Source organism: Thermobia domestica, chromosome 12, assembly GCF_964235325.1.
Source record: "Thermobia domestica chromosome 12, izTheDome1.hap1.1, whole genome shotgun sequence".
Taxonomy (NCBI): Eukaryota; Metazoa; Arthropoda; class Insecta; order Zygentoma; family Lepismatidae; genus Thermobia; species Thermobia domestica.
In genome coordinates, this window is record NC_137465.1 from 53,515,794 (window position 1) to 53,537,117 (window position 21,324).

Below are 21,324 nucleotides of genomic sequence, written 5' to 3' on the forward strand. Positions count from 1 at the left end.
GAAAGAAATAAAAATACACGTAAACAAGGAAAAATACAAGTTAAATAATAAAAACAAATTAAAATATTAATAGTATAAATTTAAAAGAAAATGAAAAATATGGAAAAAATGAAAATATGAAAAAATGAAAAATATGAAAAAAATTGAAAAATATGAAAAATAGAAAAAGTCTCCAGCATAGGTTCAACTCATAGAGATAAGTCATAGAGATAATACTTCTTAATTATTTAATTACTCCATACATAATGTCGTTTCAAAATATTATTTTTGAGTATACGCAAATATACAGCGGTAGGATAACAGAAGTCAAGATCCAGATCTGATGAAACCAGCTGATTGAAATTCTTACAAGCTCTAACTATGAATGATTCCTGGTGAATTGTAATATAAGATCTCGTTTTGTTAAATACTAAATTCTTACGCAACGGTCGTTTTGGTATATTGAAATTAATATATTGGAGCAAATTACAATTATCTGTTACTGAGTTTACTGTCTTGTACAAATATGTTTGTTGAATAAGGAAACGTCTACTGTAAAGAGAATGCATATCAAATTTAAGTAAAAGAGAAGAGTAAGAGATCTTATTTTTAGTTGCTGATATATGATACAATTTGAAATAAAGATGTTTCAAAAATTTTAATTGGACTCGTTCTATGTTATTTGCTTGTAATTTGTGAATAGGATCCCAAAGAGCACAACAGTATTCCAACTTACTTCTAATCATCGCTATAAAAAGGTGTTTTAAAGCTTGGATATTATATAGGTCTCTTGTACTCCTTATTAAAAACCCTAGTGCCCTGTACGACTCTGCAATAATTTTATTTATGTGACATTTAAGTGTAAACTTATGATCTAGTAATACATCTAAGTCATTAACAGAATATACTCTTTTTAACTTTTCACTATTAATCTTATAATCAAAAGATGGACAATTAATTTTATTTGAAAACGTTATAACATTACATTTTTTTATGTTAAAATATAATTTGTTTCTGATACACCATTGCAGACAACTATTAATATCTCTTTGTAGTTCATGTCGATCCATATTCACTTTTATAGCTTTAAATATTTTCATGTCGTCGGCATATAATAAACAATTACTATATTTTACATTTGGTAAATCATTAATGAATAAGGAAAATAGCAATGGGCCCAAATTTGAACCTTGTGGTATACCTGAATTAGCTACGTAAATAAAAGATTTTACAAAATTATAATTGACAAAATATGTTCTACCTCGCAAATAAGAGATCATAATATTTATCAAGGAGTTGAAAATCCCATAGCCAGAAGCTTATTTATTAAAACCGTGTGATTTAATTTATCAAATGCTTTTTGAAAATCCGTATAAATTACATCAACGTAATATCCATCATTTATAGAACTTGCAATAAATTGAGAAAAACAAATTAAGTTGGTCAAAGTTGAGCGTCCTGGGTAAAAACCATGCTGAAAAGGCGAAATATAGGACTTGACATGTGAGAAAATTCTATTGAATAAAATTTGTTCGAAAATTTTTGAAGGAACTGACATTAGGGCAATAGGTCTATAATTTTCAATATTCTTAGAGTTTCCTGTTTTTAATATCGCTGTTATTTTACTCAGCTTCCATTTATCCGGAAAGGATTGAGTTTTCAAAATTAAATTGAATATCAAATATAGTGGAACTAATAAAGGTTCAGCACAACCTTTAAAAAAATATGTGGGAAGTTCATCTGGGCCACTACTTCTGCTAGATTTTAATTGCTTTATTGATTGCTGAATTTCATTTTTAGAAATATGTGTTATTGCTAAGCTATAGCTTATAACTGATTCATAATTTTCATTCAAAGTATATGTAGGTGGACTAGGATCATAAACACTGCCAAAATACTTAGCGAACCCATTTGCAATTTCTTGAGGTGAATTTAATGAATCATCCCTGTATTGCATTACGGAAATTTTAGATTTTCTTTTTCTTTTACTATTCAATAAATTCCAAATTTTTTAAGGGTCATGTTTGATTATTTCTTCATAAGATTTAATGTAGTTGTTATACGCAGTTTTTATCAATTTTTTCGAATGTCTGAGAAATTCATTATATTGTTCGTCATGATAATTTGAAGTTTTTCTGCGTCTCCTATGATACTCTTTTCTTTTTAGAACATTAATTATTTCATTATCGAACCAGGGTAGAAATTTTCTTCTATTTCTATTGTTAAACTTGGGTACGTGTGTTTCAATAATTTTATATACTGTATTATAGAAAATATCTAAAGCGTCATTTATATTCCTAACGTTTCTTAAGTCATTCCATGTTTGATTCTTTAAGTCTCTATAGATACCACAAAAATCTGCCTTACGATAATTATAATAAGAAGAGACGTCACATCTCTTTCGGGTATCCTCATAATTACATGGAATATTAAATACCAACGGTGGGTGATGTACATCAACTGATACCAGAGGTGAGGTACATAACTCAACTTTAATTACATCATCACGGCCGCATAAAACCAAATCAAGTGTTCTGTGGTTAACATTTAAGACATTATTCACATTTGTTAACTCTAACAATGATACAAAATTATTAATTTCTGCAATGAAAATATCATTTGCATTCCAATTTGTTGCAGTACCGATTGATAATTCATGGAACTCAACTTCTCCATACGAGACGCATAATCCCATTTTGCACAATACATCAATTAGATGTTTGGATTCAAACTGCTTATGCAGATACACAGCAAGTGGTATGTGTTACATGTCGGAGCCTATTTTGTATAAAATTGAGAGATTAAGCTTATCTGAAAGGTTCTTTTGATGGAATTAGCTACCAGTGTCTCAGGTGTTAATTTTCAGAACTTCACTGTGAGTTGACCGTAACATGAATGGTATGGCTTCATATTGAAACACGTAATAGTTAGGGCAAAAGCTGGTAACAACACGAATTGAATCTATAATTGACAGTTGATGAAAGCTGTCTAAAATTAGTGTCAAAAGGAATATGCACGAATGGAGCAATGTATTATATTCATTGGGCACTAAGGAATTGCGAAGTGTATATTAGTGCACTGAGTATGAAATTTGTAGAAAAAAAATCCGTAATGTGTGTAACTTGGAGATTACCTTGCCGGATGTTCAATGTTAAAATGGAGATCGATAAGTCGAATAATGTTTCCTAGATATTATGTAATGAGGTTCCAGTTTATGAGATATCGAGAGGAAATTGAATATAGAAAGTAATTTGCGACAAATTGTATGCTAGTTATCCAATTTCTAATAGAAGTAACATTCGTAACACGTACTGAAATAAAGTATTGTGCATTTTTCATAGTCTAACAGTTATTCTACATTTGTTAAAGAAGTGTATTTGTTATTTTCAACGTTTATATAAAGTTACTCTTTTTCTTAAAAAGTGTTCTCCTGTTACCCGAAAGCAAACTTTAGTGAATATTCAAAGCAGTAATAATTTAGACTATTTAGTGAATTTACAAACTCTTGTGGAAGAAGAATTTAGTGGTTTATACTTCAGCATCATTATATTTGAATGAGGTAATATCCTACTCCCCCATTGCCTCATGTTTTCAGAACTAACCAAACAAAATAGAACGTGGGGCGACCTTACCCATACGACAGCAGCCCCAAGGTTATTTCGGTAGGCTACAGGATAACTATTAATAGAAATGATTGGGGTCTAGTGGTGTTTCTTATTACATGTTCTAGAACTATGCATTTCCTTTCAGTGTCTACAATATTGCCGTAACGATTTCTCATGCAATTCTTCAAAAGTAGGTATAAGGGTTCAGAAACTACATATGTTGAATCCTCTAGAAAATCATCTTATGATAGATGCATGTCGGTATTGTGTTGCTGCGAACGAATGTCTCCGCGAATGATGTCCACAGCTGCCAACACAACAAGGCCTTCTTACCTCATGTCAAGTCTTTTCGAATGCCACTAATCAAACAAAAGCTGATGTGTAGTTCTCTTTAGGCATATTATTGTTCTTTTACCTGGAGCATTAACAATAAGTACATAATTCCCAAATTTATTTTTAAGCTCTTTCTTTAAGGTAATTTCTGACATACAACCTGTGTCAAATGGTAAATATTCAGCACATTTTTCCACTAGCAGAATCGAGATATACCGATATTGACACTCGTCATTATCTTCTAAAACCTCGAGGAACTTGGGATATGCTGTCACATATGATGTTCATTTCCTGGTCTCCCTCTTTAGATTTTCCTAGTAATGAAAGATGTACAGCACGATTGATGATACTACCTTCTTAATGACGGTTATTAAACGGTTTGAACGGTTTCATCTCACTTATGGTTTGGATTTTTGGCAGCTTCCAGAATGTATCCTTGACAGGATCCAGTTCAAAGTGACAAGGTTATCTGATGTTGTTGTTTCTTCAGTTAAGCATTTGTAGCACATAACTTGTCACAAAATATACAAGTGCTTCTTGAAATCAAACTACGCTCTGATGTCTTTTTTTTTTTTTTTTTTTTTAGAAATGTTATGTAAACTCGTAAACTATCTTCTCTCATGCATTTTTTGCGACATGTTACATGAAGTCGTAAATTTGATTGATTCTTAGCGAAGTTGTACACAGCACTGTCTTTACGTCACAAGCTGCTGTTTCTTACAATATATAATCCCCCAGTTCAGTATTTCTCAACCTTTATAAGATTTTCACTCACCAAACTCCCCAAAGAATTCCTGCGGCCCTCTACAATGATTTAAAAAAAAATTATAATTATTAAAATTGAGATGCAATGTAACATTTGAGAAATCTAATAGAACGAACAGTGTGATAAACTATACAAAGTAGTAATAAAATTTCGTTTCACCCACCATTTCCGCTATTTGGAAGAAGCTGAAATAAAGTCGTCAAGAAATATATTTTAGTCCACTCATCATATATATAATTGTCATTGAAGAAAAAGCATTGTTGCACAAACTGCTGATAACACTTGTTCAGCTTCAAACTAGGAGCTTTAATTTAATTTTTTTTTCAGTCGCTAAATACACATATCAAAACAACTAATTAAAATAACTCATCGAGCACACAGCTTAAGCTACAGCTTAGGAAGTGAATGGGTTACACCGATACTTGTATTTCAACATCTTTATTGTATCTTTATTTGTATTTGTGGGCAGAATATACTTTTAAATTATACACAAGCTGTTCAAGAGAAAGGAAGAAGAAGATTATGAAAAAAGATATAGATGTAATTTCTTTTCTAGTTGTTATGCGATGATATTTTGTTATCGATGATGTGAGTTAGTTGTCATAGCAACAGAAAATAAATAATGCATAACTAAGGATCCATCTCGTGAAATCTGTATGTATAATTTTTAAAGAGTACTTGTTTAATTTGTTATGTGCTATAATAAAAGGCAATATCTTGATGCAGCGTGTAAAATGGATCGTGATGAATCAGTAGCCTTGTAGTTATATAAATGTACAAACTGAGGACCTTTGAGTTTAGTGGTCGTTATAGGGCAGGCACGTAGCCAAGGGGGGGTCTGAGGGGTCCGGACCCCCCCCTTCGAGACCAGAAATGAAGAGATTAAGGAAGGATAAAACAAAATGAAATGACAAAAAGAAGGATCAGCGTTAAAAATTAAAAAGAAAACTACAGGAAGCTTTTGCTTACTCTTTCTTATGAGGAGATTTGTATTACTTGCAATATGGTGGCGAGGTATTCTGGAAGATGAAATTTCAAGAAAAGTTATGGAATTTTCAGAATTCCTGCTACTAGTCAGGGAGATTTCAAGCTTTCGAAAGCATAAGTGCCGTTGTGTAACAGCGTGGACATTTTTAATCACAACTTTTCGTCATTGCATCCTTGCAGTATCAAACATGTTATTTCAAGGACAATTTTCTGTTGCTCCTTTAACCTGTCATTTGAAACCGACAGTAGTTGACGGAATAATAAAAACAAAAAAATATATTGAAAGAAAGTTCTGTTAGCATTTGATTCAACAGAGACAGGAACGCATATATTGTAAAACTAGTTGAATATACACATGCTTCGCACAGGGGCTGTATTTGGAAGTCAACGCCTGTAAGAGTATCACCATTGATCTCAGCGATCGCGAAAACTATGGATTTGATACTAATATCGGTCATTTTGGACTATTTTTTACATGTCTCGGTATCTCACTCCCCTCCGGTGACCCCCAGCCCGGAGCCGAATAGCGTGAATTTGGAAGTTAATGCGACTGGAGTTTCACCATTGATTTCAGTGACCGCGAAAATATGAATTCGACACTAATAGCTCAACTGGTAGAGCGTTGGCTTCGCATTCGGGAGGTCATGGCTTCGAATCCCGCTGCCTACCATTCTGACTGAGGTTTTCCAGGGTTTCCCTCAGTCCTACCAGGTAAATGCCGGGATGGCACCTACTAAACAGGCCCTGGCCGATACCTTCCCAAATCCTTTCCATTCTTAATGTTGTTGGATATTCAATGTAAAATGGCCTCTGAGCTGTATCTGGTGATTGTTAAATAAATAAATAAATAAATATCGGTCATTTACATGTCCCGGTAAACGCCCCCCTGAGACCTCTCTGGTTCGAATTTCGATAAAAACGTTTAACTCTGGTCTGGATCCTGGACCAAGGTATTCATGACTAAAATTTGGTAACTCTCGGTCAATTTGTCTGGTTCCCAAGCCGGTTCTGGTAAACGCCCCCTGAGACCCCATTGTTTCGAAATTAAAAAAAAACGCTTCGTCTTGATCTGGGGCCTGGGCCAAGGCACCCCTGACCAAAATTTCGTAATTCTCGGTCCACTCGTCTGGTCCCCAGGCCGCACACAGACAGACAGACAGACAAACACACAAACAAACTCTTTATTTTATTCATATTAGAAGATAGTTTACAAGACAGTATTCAGTATGTACTTTTTATAATAATTGAAGTCATAACGAAAGGAAAATTGTTATATTTGAATAAACAGAAGATGGACGTAAATATTGCAAAATCTTTTTCAATACTTTTTTTATTATTTTGCTCGAAATTTCTTCATAGTTTGTTATTAAAATACTTGCCAACATATCCTCATTTCATTGTCCTAACAAACTAATATATGTTGATAGTAAAGTAGTTTAGATTGATCGAGCTGCTGGGCCTTCATAATTTCATATCATCCCCCCCGTTACGAAATCCTGGCTAAACGAACCAATATATGTTCTAGTAAAATAGTTTAGAGTGATCGAGCCTCTTTTATGATGACCACAGTATTTCATGTCACGGAACCCCCCCCCCCTTCACGAAATCCTGGCTACGTGCCTGTATAGGGTGACGCAATGAATTTGAATTTGTGAGACTTTTTGCTGTTGTTTCCTTTTTCCCAAACAATTTACTCTTGGGTAAAGTGCGTAATAGCCAAACCTAAACGGTGAGAAAGTTTCAGCCGATTCCTTTGTTTTATTTTGAGAATAGTTGCCGAAAATCCTGACTCACACAGATATGTCAAGAAAAGCAGATATAACATTCTCTTTGAGTATTTCTTTGTATTCTGTTCCCATTTTTATCTAAACATTTTGTAAATATTCGTAGATTTATAAAGGCAACCAAGATCTCTGTCAGATAATAGTTCTGCTTATTGTGTCCTTTACCTATGAAAGGGCTGAGTGCGTACGTTTAAGCTTTCACAATCTACATATTGTTCTCCGAGTGTCTTTATCCTTAGGATAATACTGTTCAAACGATGCAGAGAGTTTTTAAGATGACGTATTATTAGTTCTGATATGTCAACAGCATTTACTTCAGTAATTAAATTCGAGAAAGATACAAACATTCAAACATTTCCTTCAGAAACCACGATAATTCATAGTTTAACTTTCTTTTTGAATGATTATATTTTGCTCAAGCGATGACTATTCTTGCTTGTGAACCTTGAAGACTCGGATCCAGTCTGAATAAAATGTAGTTTAAATATGAAAGCCTGGCTATCCATTCTTTGTCCTTGAGATACGTACAATAAGTGGTTTCTTTATTAATAAAAAACAGTTCAACTTCTTTTCATAATCCATACTGCCTTCTGGGAACCCTCTCCCTTGACAATCATTGAATTTACGTATGGAAAATTTGCAGATGATTAGATCCTAATTCCTCCCACAATAATTGTAGCAATCGAGTATTCAAAGGGTTGTTCTAAATAATGTTAATGATTTTCACAGCTTGTGAAAAACCTCATTGAGTTCTGGTGTCATTTTTTCGAAGCTAAATGTTCTTCATGTGTGAAATAATGGGTTACCATAACTTGTTACTTCCTTTATTTTGGACGTAACCTCTGAATGTATTCCTATCAGAGAATCGGCACCGTCGGCACACACTGCAATACATTTTTTTTCATTCCAACCCTTTCACACGGACAAATGCATCGAATACGTTAAAAAAAAAATCTAAGTTGGTAAATCTCGTATGTTTTGTAATGTCCTCTTTGAGGTTGCCAACAGTATAATCAATATATCATACATAAGAAAGTAATATACTATTGTTCTGGTTGATTCGTCATGTTGTATAGTAAGAAAAACATATTTAAAAAAATATTTTCAATTAGTTGGACTTCTGCATCTTCTGCCATATCAGAAATTCGACTTTCAAGATTGTTTGTTATGTTTGTTAGATACAGAGTGACTTTAATTTTCATTACGTACTGCTAGTAAAGAAGGTTAACGAATTCTTCACCAACCGTATATAGCTTTTTACACTTAGGAATCTGAAGCGCAATGAAATAATATGTTTTCATAGCATTCTATCTATAGTTAAAACTTGATTGATTACTATTTTCTCAGATATCAGATCATTTTCTTACACTTAAAAAATCTCAACCGGTATAAGTCTGAATATTTTGTTTTTAAGTATTAACGAAGTCCAAAAGGCTTCGTTAGAAGGCTCAGAACATCAGCACAGATACATCAGCTCAGAGCATCAGCACATTGAGGTTTCGGCAAAATATTAGAGCTCTAAAACTAAATAAAGCCATACTTCAAATAACTTTAATCGTACTTACAAGAAGATGCGCTTTCGGTCGCCTGTATCTCATTTTCAGTACTACTCTGACTATTGACCTCATTCGTCGATGAATTTTGATCACACATACTTAATTTAGGAATACACTGAAGAGTATGGGATTTTTTAAAAAAATAATCCATAACTGAACAAAGCGCCTTGTCTCTTACTCATCTCGATATAGGATCTAGTATTCATTGCATATGGCACTCTTAACCCAAATGTTGCGTAACCAAAATCACAAAACGAATGGTCTTTTTCAGCACGGGCTAACAACATATTGCTTTTGCAGTTCTATTTCGAAATAAAATACACCCACATGAAATGTTCCTTTGAAAGTTTGCCGTCGCCGCTGAAAAGGCAAGGAAACCGAAACCTAAAGGGACACTATTGTCTCGATTAATACAGCGGTATGTCAATTGGCATTTTGCGAATAAATGTTGAAATGTCTATATTTGGTTAATGTAAGGTTATCAAAAAATCTTTTAAACTTTTTGTCAGTCAACCTCTACCTCCTTTTAAATGGAAAAAAATCTTAAGTTCAGGATATTTATGCATATAATTAACAGGTCATTAAGGGCAGAATTTCTTTTCGGAGACCCCTGTGAGCTACGACGTTTACAATTTTGCTTGAGAGCTTTTTTGCTAAGCATTATCTATTTCTAATGAACTAGGAATACATTTAAATTTCTTTTCTCTCTTTTTTCTTTCTATTTATTCATTTATTTATTGTAAAATTGAAAAAATAACGTAAGTCTATATAGAAAAAAAAGAGTACGTACTGTATATATGCAAAACAAAATACTTTTTCTTAAGTTCCGTTATGACAGCAATATCCTAAGAACAAAACAACAGGGCTTCCTTGTAACTTGCCTTGTTAAGACAAAAGAAGTTATGCAAGATCTTTTTGAACACAATCAGTTTGTGTTAATATGCGTTCTGTTAACAAACAAGAAGACTGCTTTTTATTCCATTGATCCAACACAAATAGCAAGAGAATATTAAATATGTTCATAATGTTCCAACATTAGCATTTCAGCAATAATAAGGTAGTGCTGAATAATTCTAGAGCCGTGGTTGTCAACCTAATTCTTGTCACGACCCCCATTTTATCACATCCTCTTGCCAGCGACCCCCTTATAATTTCTGGTTTGTAATAAGTTTGTGTGGGAGTTTTAACATACCTATTGAGGAGATTTCACGATATTCATGTGTTTCTATAATAGTAAAAAAAACATTTCTTGTATTTAGTGGATACAGTCACTTTCCGAAAAGTGAATGGCTTAGAACCAAATTTGAACAGTTCATTGATATTAAATATCGAATCCAACCCGTCATACTAGCTGCATTTCAAACTGGAGGCTGTTTGAAACTTTTAAAACTTTATAACACCTTTAATTTTGAGTCATATGTTAAAAAATAAAGTGATCTCTTATTTTGGTTTAAAAAAAAACTTGGACAGTTGTTAAAAAAGTTATTGAGCATTTTTATTTTCGAGAGCTCACCACTTTGAGTTACCTTGTATCGTTGTGAATTTGATTCATTGTTTTGTATATGTTCAGTATCATCAAAAACTGGTAAAAGCAACTTCTTTACATTTACAATTTAGGAAACAAAATCCCACACCAAAATTCTACCTTCATTGTGGCTAGCTTGCTGAAAAAAAGGCTATTCGTTCACGTACATAAGTATCTGATTAGCTTTCAATTTTAATTGTATTTCAATATGTAGTTTTACTTGCATTTGTATTTTTCTGGTATTTCAGTGTGCAGTTTTCATTAGTTTGATACCGTACCTCTTTCATTTAAATGATTTTTAAACAATTCTGCATCTGTTGAAAATGTTTAGTAGACCTATTTTTTGTTGTTCTTAACAATATGTACAAAAATAAAATATGCCTATTGGAATAAAATTCAAAATAATATTTAAAAATACTTTCCAGTATTTGATTCTAATTATATTTATCTCTTCTGCTTATCTTTGCGACCATCAGGTTGAGAAACCCTGTTCTAGAGAAACATAATGTTTATTTTTGGACCATTACATATTCATGAATGATGAGTAAAGCTAGCTTGGAACTAATTATATGGATATACCACACATCCCGAGGCCCACTAGCAAAGATACTGTGGACCACCTGTTGAGAAACAGTGCCCTAGGTGCGACAGTTTCATAATCAGAGATTTTGAACACAACAAACATGTCACGTAGTAATCCATTTTAATAATATCACACAAAAACCTTTTCTATTACCCTAATGTGTTGTTTGAAAAAGTAATATATATATATATATATATATATATATATATATATATATATATATATATATATATATATATATATATATCAAGTGGAAGTGTATAAACAATTTCCTCCACTAAGGAGCAAAAAGAACGCGCATTGGACGTAAACATACACTTCGTCTATATAAAGAAAGGTGAAAGGTTCTCGAGCACACTGCATTGCTTTTTGTAATTGCTTTCAAAATATTACGAGAGTGCAGAATAATAATAATCTTCCAAATTATCTATTCACAAAAAGCTTCAGCAGAAAACTATGCCGCTTTTCAGTAAACAAATAACAACAGTAGTACCCATCCTCCGTGACCAATGACGTCCTCATTTCGTCAGTAATCCCTAGGGCCTTATGCAGAATAATTTTGACGTCTGATTAACGTCATACTAAAAGCCTGACTACTGCAGGAAACATATGTTAGTCGAACTCTTTAGTACTCCACTAATCACACGTCAGAACGACTCTGCATAAGGCCAGTAGTGTGTACCTTTAATTTTAATCAATGCTTTTCTCTTCTAGCGTGTTAATACATCTTCTCCCCACATAAGCTATAATGAATTAAAAGCATTATTGTATTTAGATAATTATCAGGTAAATATTTCTGTTCCTCCATCCCCGTCCCGAACGAAGTACGAGAGAATGATATGAAGCTTTTATTCATTCTCAGGGTGTGAAGAATAATTCACCGAAAATAGTTCATACTTACAAGGAACGGACATAAACGTGTCATTCGGACATCTGAATCAAACCTAGTCCATTCGATAAACATAAGAAAGATATGTTCATGTAGAGAAAATTAGGTGCCATGGAGTCTTGGGGCTCATTAAACCTGTTAGTATAAAGAAAGTCGCAGACTCGCAGTGACATAGCTATTGCATCAACTCTGTTCATTGGAAAGTCATGGTTTATAGCTCATTCTCTTCAGCATGAAACAAGCTTTCCAGAGGAACTATTAATTAGGGCCTATAACGTACTTGAATATGGAAAACTGGAAGAATGTCGGGAAAATTCCCTCCGGAAATCTCTCCCATTAACTTTAGACCTCTATGGAATGACCAAAGCACACAATCCAAATGTATCTCGTAAAATACTATGGGGAATAAGAAGTTTTTTTACCAAGTTTTGTTTTGATATACGGCATAGGTATGAGGGGAAAGGTTGTATACCAATACGCTTTGTACATACAAAACCGAACCTATGACCTGACCAATAAAGAGAATATAATATAAAAATACAAACACAATAATATTTATCCTGATATCAAGATTTGTACCACATTCTCTTTAGAATGAAGCAAGCGTTTCAAAGAGCAACTGTGCTACAGTTGTATTGGGATAAACCCACATTATTCACCATCACCCCACCCATGCCCTTTTGTTCTCTATTCCGTTTTTACTATGTCATACTATATTTTCTAGTTTGTTTTAAGAATATACCATCTATCGCTATACCTCGTACTATTTTTCAAGCTATATTTTAGCTGTGTACTCCTGCTAGTGTGTGACATACCGGGAAGGATGAGGGGGAGACCCCCCTCTGCAGAATTAGATGTCTCCCATAAATTTTGAACTACCGCATGTTAAATTTCTCGGATGTACATTTTATCTACCCTTAAAATGACCTTTAATTCACACACTGACTTCTACCGACTGAGGTGTCGCTTCAAAGGATGCAGAACTTCACAATAGAGCTATTTTGGAGACATTTTTGCGACTTATCCCCAATTTCCCTCTCTACATGTCACGGAAAAATATGTGTGATAAATATTGTAACTCTTGTTTCAGTTTACAGAGAATATGGTACAATTCTTGATATCAGGATAAAAAAGTACCGTGTTTATATTTTTTATATTATGTTCTCCTTATAGGTCATGTCGTAGGTTCGGTTCTGTATGTATATACAAAGCATATTAGTATACAACCTTTCCCCTCATACCTATTCCGTACATCAAAACAAAACTTGGTACCCACATTTCTTATTCCCTATAGTATTTTTAGAGATACATTTGAAGTGTGTGCTATTACCCGTGGCTATCTATAAAGGGTCAAAGTTAATGGGAAGGATTTCTGGAGGGAATTTTCCCGACATCTAATTTTCCATATTCAATTACGTTATTGACCCTAATTCATAGTGCCTCTGGAAAGCTTGTTTCATGCTGAAGAGAATGAACTATATACTAAACCATGACTTTCCAATGAATAGTGTTTATGCAATAGCTCTTTCACTGCGAGTCTATAATTTTATTTATACTAACAGGGTTAATGGGCACCGGAACTTACTCCGTTGTCGAGTGGCGCCTAATTTTTTGTGCATGAACATGTCTTTGTTATGTTTATCGAATGGATTAGGTTTGATTCGGATGGCCGAATCCTTGTTAGTATTAGATGGAAAATGTCATCAATTTTAGAGTAAAAAAAAAAAAAGTAAGTTAGACTAAATACCCTCCTCCCAAATAGTACATGACGCTAAGTATGAAAGAGTGGTCCCGAGTTCGATTCCCAGTGGGGGCATTTTGTCGTAAAGGTGTAGCAACTTTTTCAGGCCAGTCATTCTGGGTGAGATTTTTTCCTGGGTTTTCTTCAAACACACCAGACAAATGCCGGGATGGTATTTAATATACAAGTCCCAGGCCGCTTTCTTCTTCCCTTTTACTTCCTTCTTTCCCCACTTTCCCGAATAGTGTGCTTGCCGAAGGACGTCATCCACCATATGTAACAGGCTTAAGGCTGTAGATGTCGGCAATGACCATAAGTATGTCTAATTAAGTAAATAAAACGCAAAGTATGGAAAATGAAAAACATATAGGGGTTATCTAGTTCTACAAGGGTTACCATTAACCCTCGGTACTTCGCATACTACCTGTGGATAGTTTCTACTATGCACAGAGCAGAATATGAAATACTTCATGATATTGCCTCCTCGAATAATCGTATCATTTTTACCAAATTTTCAGTGAATACTTGTTCCCTTCTCATGCAGACTGTCATCCCGTCCCATCTCATTTACAGAAATATCGCAGTAAATGCTTCACACTAAATGGTTTATTGTTTATAATAAAGTTTACTAGGACTCGATGTGCTCTGAAACCCAGAATTAGAAAAATATTCAATGCGATGAGAATTAGAAAAAAAAATTCAAACCTAAATCAAACACAATTTCCCGGTAATAGTTGTGATCACGTCCAGTGGAGAAGATACGAGGTAATTTCAATGCATTGTTCTTAGTTTCAGATGGAATTGTAAAGTAATATGACAGAAAGTCAGATTAGTTGAAATATTTCTGTCCCCACAAATTACCCATGACGGTCTGCGCGTCGTGGTATCTCTCTCTGACACCCCTGAATGACATACATCAATTAGAATCAAGGTTATCAAACTTCCATACACATATTTTGTTTACAGCTGTTGCACACTGAAAAGTACGCAAAAACAAATACTACTACTACTACTACTACTACTACTACTACTACTACTACTACTAATAATAATAATAATAATAATAATAATAATAATAATAATAATAATAATAATAATAATAATAATAATATCTAAATTAAGCGCCAAGGAGAAATACTTCCATACCGTGTATGCTATTAATACGTAAAATAAGCAGAAACTTGACATGCAAAAAGCATTTTTGTTCTTCAAACCACATGAGTGAAGACATTGTAGCAACCTATTTTATTGAGAATATAGACTCTGTACGTTTTGCTAAACTTCTATTTTTTATTCTTATAAATGTTAAAATATTACGATTGCTAAATTAACATGAAGGACTAGGGGAAACAAGTGGCATACAGTTTGCTTAGATCATTGGCAAGTTGAACCTCAGACTGCTACATCACTTTCAAAACTGTTTTTATTATTGTTATTCCATTACTATCACTAGGATGAAAATTAAACTTAAATGTATTGTAAATAATATTACATAGTTTCGTAAATTTTATTAATACTCTCAGGAAACAGAATTGCCTACTATTTGAGGAAAATTGTGGGAAGAAGGGATTTTTATTTTTATTTAGTTATTTATTATTTTTGAAAATTTCCTCCGCTTGTTTCCTCCCATATATTGAACCGATATGACTAGCACATCTTCCGTAAGCTTGGTTCTTTACTATTTGAATAAAATTTAAAAAAAAAATATATTTCTTTACTCAATTATAACTTAAGTTATAGTAGCAATCAGATATTTCTTTACAAAAATAGAAAGAAAAAGAAAAAAACTGATCTGGCGGCCATTTCTAATGTGGCAAACAAACTCAAATCCAGATATTTTAGGTCTTTTAGTATGTTGTTGTGTATACCCTTCTGAAAGCGTGTAACTAATTTTAGCTTATTATTATTGTTCTTAGGGTTAAATCCTATTTTTTTGTATAATTTGGCTGAAGGAATAGAAATTTCATTGAAAACCACCCAGTACTTTCTGAGCCTTTAATGTTATATATTCACCAGTTTTATTATACCATATTTATATGAGATAAACACTTTAATCATCCCAGAGTACTACGATTGTGAACCTATGCCTAAGTAAATAGAAACTAAACAGTTTCAAATAAACTAAATTATGTTATGACATAAAATTTAAAATAGATTTAAGAATACTGTATGTATAATTAAGTAGCTGAAGAATTTAATATTATTATAATAATAACCTTTAACACTATTTTTGTATCAGAATTTCCAGTATGTGTATGTAATAAAGCGCTGAGTAAGAAAAAGCACTTTTCACTCACTGCCTTTGAAATCACTGCGCGCGGGCATTTCTCTATTCCTTTGAAAATATGGATGGACATAAGTAACATATAAAGGTCTCTGGTGGCAGCGAAGTAAAAATCTGTCGTCTCTTTCTCTCTCTCTCTCATATATATATATTCAGTATATGTGTAATGCTCAGATATTAAGCTGGATGACAAAGAACCTTCGTTCAAAACAAGGGAGCGCGTATGTGCCTACAGAGGACGATATGTTGCATCCCGTTCTCCGAAAAATATCTCAGAGAAAGGTTTTTGACCTCTTGAAGATACATTATAGTGCGCACATATATGTAATATGTGTCTTTTGTATGTTTATGTATGTGTATGTGTGTGTTTGTATGTCTACCTTGTGACCAGCGTACCGTTTCGTTCGTTCTATCTTCTCTCTATATATATTCTTTATTTTTCTTCTTTATGCAGTGGACACCTACAACGGCAGCCTTCTACACTTCTGGCGACTGGACAGACGGCAGATGGGGGCCTTCCTGTGCATAGCCTCAAACGACGTTCCCCCAGCCGTTAGCAAGAGGATTATCCTCAACGTAAACTGTAAGCATACAAAATTACACAAAACTCTGATCTTCTTGTGTGGTGTATATAAAATTAAGCATCATATGCATGAACATATATACACACATACACTGTATGTATATTTTCAACACAAGCTAAATTAATTTTACCGACAAGAGATACTAGTTACCATCTTGTATGTTGTCATTACGGAAATCTAACACATATATTTCTTCTAGTACTTCATATAATTGTGTATAATTTAATACATAAAGTGGGATTGTGTTTTGGGATTAAACATAATGGAAGATGACTGTAAATTGAGAGATTCTAAGTCCCAGGAGCATATTCAGAAGGGGGTTTTAACTTGTTCGATTTTCTCCCCTACACGACGTTTATGATTCATTCAGACATTTTCTCTCTGCTGTATGAAGCTAGTCAGAAAATTTTCGCGAAACAACTTACCTCAACCACAATCCTCTGTCGTATACGTTGTGTGTTAAATGTAAACCAATGATGCTACTGCGAAATATTACAAAGCCGGATTATCCGGTATCAAAACATATGTTCTAAGCCTCTCAACAAGCACAAGTCAACTGAAACCATTACTGATTGTGTTTACTAGGCATTTACATTTCTGTGCACAAGAACAAGTACTTTCTCAGCCGTATACCAGGAAATAATTGACTAATGTGTCTGTTATAAAAAAAAAAATAATAATAATAGTTTCAGATTAAGAGGCCCCATCACGACGAAATTGGAACAATATTATTTTACATGAGATACCGTTATCACGACTCACTTATCTGCTTTCGATTTCCAGTCATTTAGAAGATGGGCATTTATTTTCGCGTTTCTAAATGGCTGCAAACGAAAGGCTACTAGGTGACTCGTAATAAGGGTACCTCATGCAAAACAATATTGTCTAGGGCTCCTTTGTTCCACAGTTCGATTATCTTTTATCTACTTGAAGATATCACATAACACAGGTCGACAAATTTTCACTTTTTTCTAGGCATTGCATAAAAATATGATTTTCTGAATAAATCGAGTACGCTGATCACGAAAATGAAGCCTATTTTCCTACATTACGTCAGGTTTTCTCACAATCATCATCATCATTATAGTCTGCAACCAGCGGAATCGGAAAGCTATTGCATGACGATGGAGGCAGTATGTAAAAGTTACATAAATACAACATGAAATGCATATTATATTCCAAGAAGAATATTTATGTACAGAATAGTGACTATACTATGCATAGGCGGATTTATGGAGGCATGGGGAGCATTGCCCTCCCCAGCCATTTCGGAATGACATAATATAGTACTAATGCTAAACAAGTACTTGCTAGCAGCAGAGAAAGTAGTAGGGAAAGCTACTTTCCCTGCCACCCTTCAAGGAATTGCCCCCCATGCTCTCTCATGCCCCCAGGGTGTTTCTCCAAAATCCGCTCATGATACTATGCAATATACACAGTAAGAAGTTTCAAACTTACCAGACGGAGGTATTACTTCCGTCGACGTTTGCTTTCTTAATGAACGCCTGATACTCTTCCTCTTGTGTGTGACTTCTCCTTCACGTGTGATGCTCCAGCAGTAGTCAGACATCATGTTGATTACCCAATGACTTTGATAACGACTATCCAGAGTTTTAAGCTCCTGATGGAACCGTGCACCATGTTCGTCAGGTGTGTCAGCCAAATTGTCCGGAAAATGATCTAGATGTGACATTAGAAAATGTAGTTTCAGGCTCACTTTGCATCCTAATTGTTTAAATTTCTGTAACATATATTCCACTATCTCCTTATATTCAGGGTGCTTATTCTGACCAAGGAAATGTCGCACAACATTTCTGAAACTTCCCCAAGCTTGCTTTTCTATTTTCGACATTGTACTTTCGAAGCGTTCGTCAGACATCAACTTACGTATATCGGGTCCAATAAAGATGCCTTCCTTCAATTTTGCAGCTGACAGATTTGGAAATTGACTACACAGATGTTGGAAGCACTCTCCTGTTTTATCCAATGCTTTCAGAAACTGTTTCATAAGTCCTAGTTTTATGTGTAGTGGAGGGAATAAAATGCGTTTTCGGTCCACCAAATGCTCATTCACGATGTTCTTTGATCCCACTAGGAGATTTTCCCTCTTAGGCAACTCTCTTCTACTCCAATACTCATCATATGCTCTACTGTTCCACTCACACAGATAGCACGGTATCCTTGTGTACCTGTTTGCTGCCGAGAAGTATTCCGATCACCTTGAAGTCACCACATACAAGCCAAAGGTGTTCTTCATACTTCACATGTTCAAGAAGTAGTTTCGTGGTACTGTATGACTCTTTTAAATGTACGGAATACACAATTGAAATTGATGCTAGTTCGTTCCCAATATGTAGCAATACCGCCTTCAAACTCCTCTTCGAGGAATCTATAAATAACCTCCATTGCTTATTATCATACGTTTGAACACCCATTTTGTTCAACAGTCCGAAGATGTCTTTGCAGAACACCATTGAACCTCTTTCAAGAAAAAAGTCTCTGAAGCCTTTATCACGATTTCGGTACAATGAATAAGACGTGCCGGGTGCAAGTAAGTTGTTTTCACTGAAACGTGAGCCTAGAAGCTGTGCTGCGTCTTTCGAGATTCCCAAGTCTTTCATCAAATTATTTAGTTCTGCTTGATTAAGAGGTTTCGGGTTGCTATCACTACCACCTACGGAAACGTCAGAATCACGACTTTCAAAACTTACGTCCGGCTCAGAAACTTCATATGTATCCATTGACGTTGGTGGAGACGGGATTGGAAGCCCTGGACCATGAGGCACAGGTCTAATCGATGATTGTAAGTTTGGATAAACGATTTTGTTCATGTTTTTCTTGCTGAATCCCGTTACGTTGGTCATACAGAAGTAACAGTCATCCACATGGTTTTTCTGCACACGCCATACCATGGGAATAGCAAAATTCAAACTTTTCAATTTACCTGCACTCCACTTCAGTAATTGCTCCACGCATGTATGACAGACGATGTGTGGAGCAAACGGCTTGTCCTGATCTCCGAGCTTCATTCCAAAATAAGCAAAATATGCTTTTCGAACAAATGCCGATATTTGTCGGCGTCTTGAACTTATCACGTAAACTCCACATAGTAGCAAAATGTATCAGGGTTATTACGACACTGTCGACCTGACATTTTACAAACAGCACTTCGAAACACAAACAATTTCTAGATAAACGAAAAACAGCGCTGGCAATCAGTAACGCAAGCACCTTCTTCCCGCCCTCATGCACACTAAATTGTTTATTTCCGAGTCGATAACGCAGCAATGACAGTGTTCAGTGGTAGTTTCCCCCTTTCCTACCCCTCCCTACATATAAGCGATGTTGCCACATTTAAAAAATGAAACTCTATAAAGTCGATTTCAGTCTGTTTTGTGGAATAACCTTGAATAGGTTGGGAGAGGGGGTAGGTGTGCAGAGAAAACTGAGGGCGATGGAAAAAAAACTAATGTCATTCTTGTGTTCAGGGGTGCCAAATTAGTAAAGAAACTCCCTTACTTTCCAAACCCCATAACCCATGTCGACCTGTGGAATTACTATAAAATTTACGGTATTTTAATTTCACAGTGATTAGGCCTCTTAATGCAATAGTTTTTATCGACTTTGGTGAATCTCTTGCATTACGTATTTTCATATTTAAAAAATACTCTAGTGTCACAATATTTCGAGTGTCTATTTCAACTATTGCGATAAAGAATGTGTTTTGTTAACTTTATAACAAGTGCTATTGAAGGAAGAATAAATAACAAATCCAAATAGCTATTTGTGTAATGAAGTTATAATTATGAGCTTACATTTCCTGTATCCAGTTATCCATTTAACCATTTTGAAGCACGGGTAGAGAAAACTTCTCAATCGGGTAAGTGGGGTTGCCTGGTTATATATGCTTTTATAGAAAGAGTAACTCTACTGACTCACTTATCGTCAGATCTCCAAAATTATTGTCCTTGCACTTTAAGTTGTAGAGAAAATGTCATTTCTGCGAAACGTGAGTCCTAAGGGAAGTGAGTTATAGCATCTTGGAAGGCTTTTAGTCTTTTTGTATATCCGGCGGGAGCTCATGTGGTTCGGATTCCACGTTAATCAGTAGGTCCACGTCTCATATAGCCTCGCTGCTGAAAGGGACGCTAAACTAAAATCAACTCAACTCTTTTTGTATATCTCTGAAACTATCAGCGATAACACTTTGAAAATATGTAGAAATAACTTGCATGTATCCTTTAGCTGCAGATAAGACAGGATTTTGTGAAATGTGAGTCCTAAGAAGAAAAAGGCATATTCAAAATTCTTTCATGTACCCCATATTTTTCATATACCCTAGACTAATAATACGGTAAAGTTCTATGGAGTGTGAACTCTCAGAGGAGAAAACGATTGTGAGTGTTTACGGAACTCCAATGAAATTGAACTTGCATCAGAAACTATTTTGAAAACATTTTGTATGCTCTCCAAATATTTTCTATTAACTTCATTTTCCCTGTGCGAAGAACAGACACTCTTATATTAAACTGGAACTTCTCTCTGGGCTCAATTCTTACACAAACAATCGCAGAACCTACTTAAAAAATCTTTGTTTTATTTACAAAATTTCTCTAATTTGTATTGTTCGTTAAGATCTGACTTTAAGAAAGCAATATGCGTAGTGTAGTCACTAACGCTCTCACCTTTGGTGCGAAAGATCTCGGGT

General features: G+C 34.5%; 1 protein-coding gene across 2 annotated transcripts in view; it reads left to right on the forward strand.

The window, feature by feature from the left end:
- Positions 1-21,324, forward strand: part of LOC145666450 (lachesin-like) — a 1,090,518-nt gene that overhangs the window by 803,488 nt on the left and 265,706 nt on the right. For both annotated transcript variants that reach the window (XM_081733682.1, XM_081733683.1), the window contains exon 5: positions 16,487-16,615. In XM_081733682.1, the coding sequence (XP_081589808.1) occupies positions 16,487-16,615 (129 nt within the window). The remainder of the gene's footprint in view (positions 1-16,486; positions 16,616-21,324) is intronic.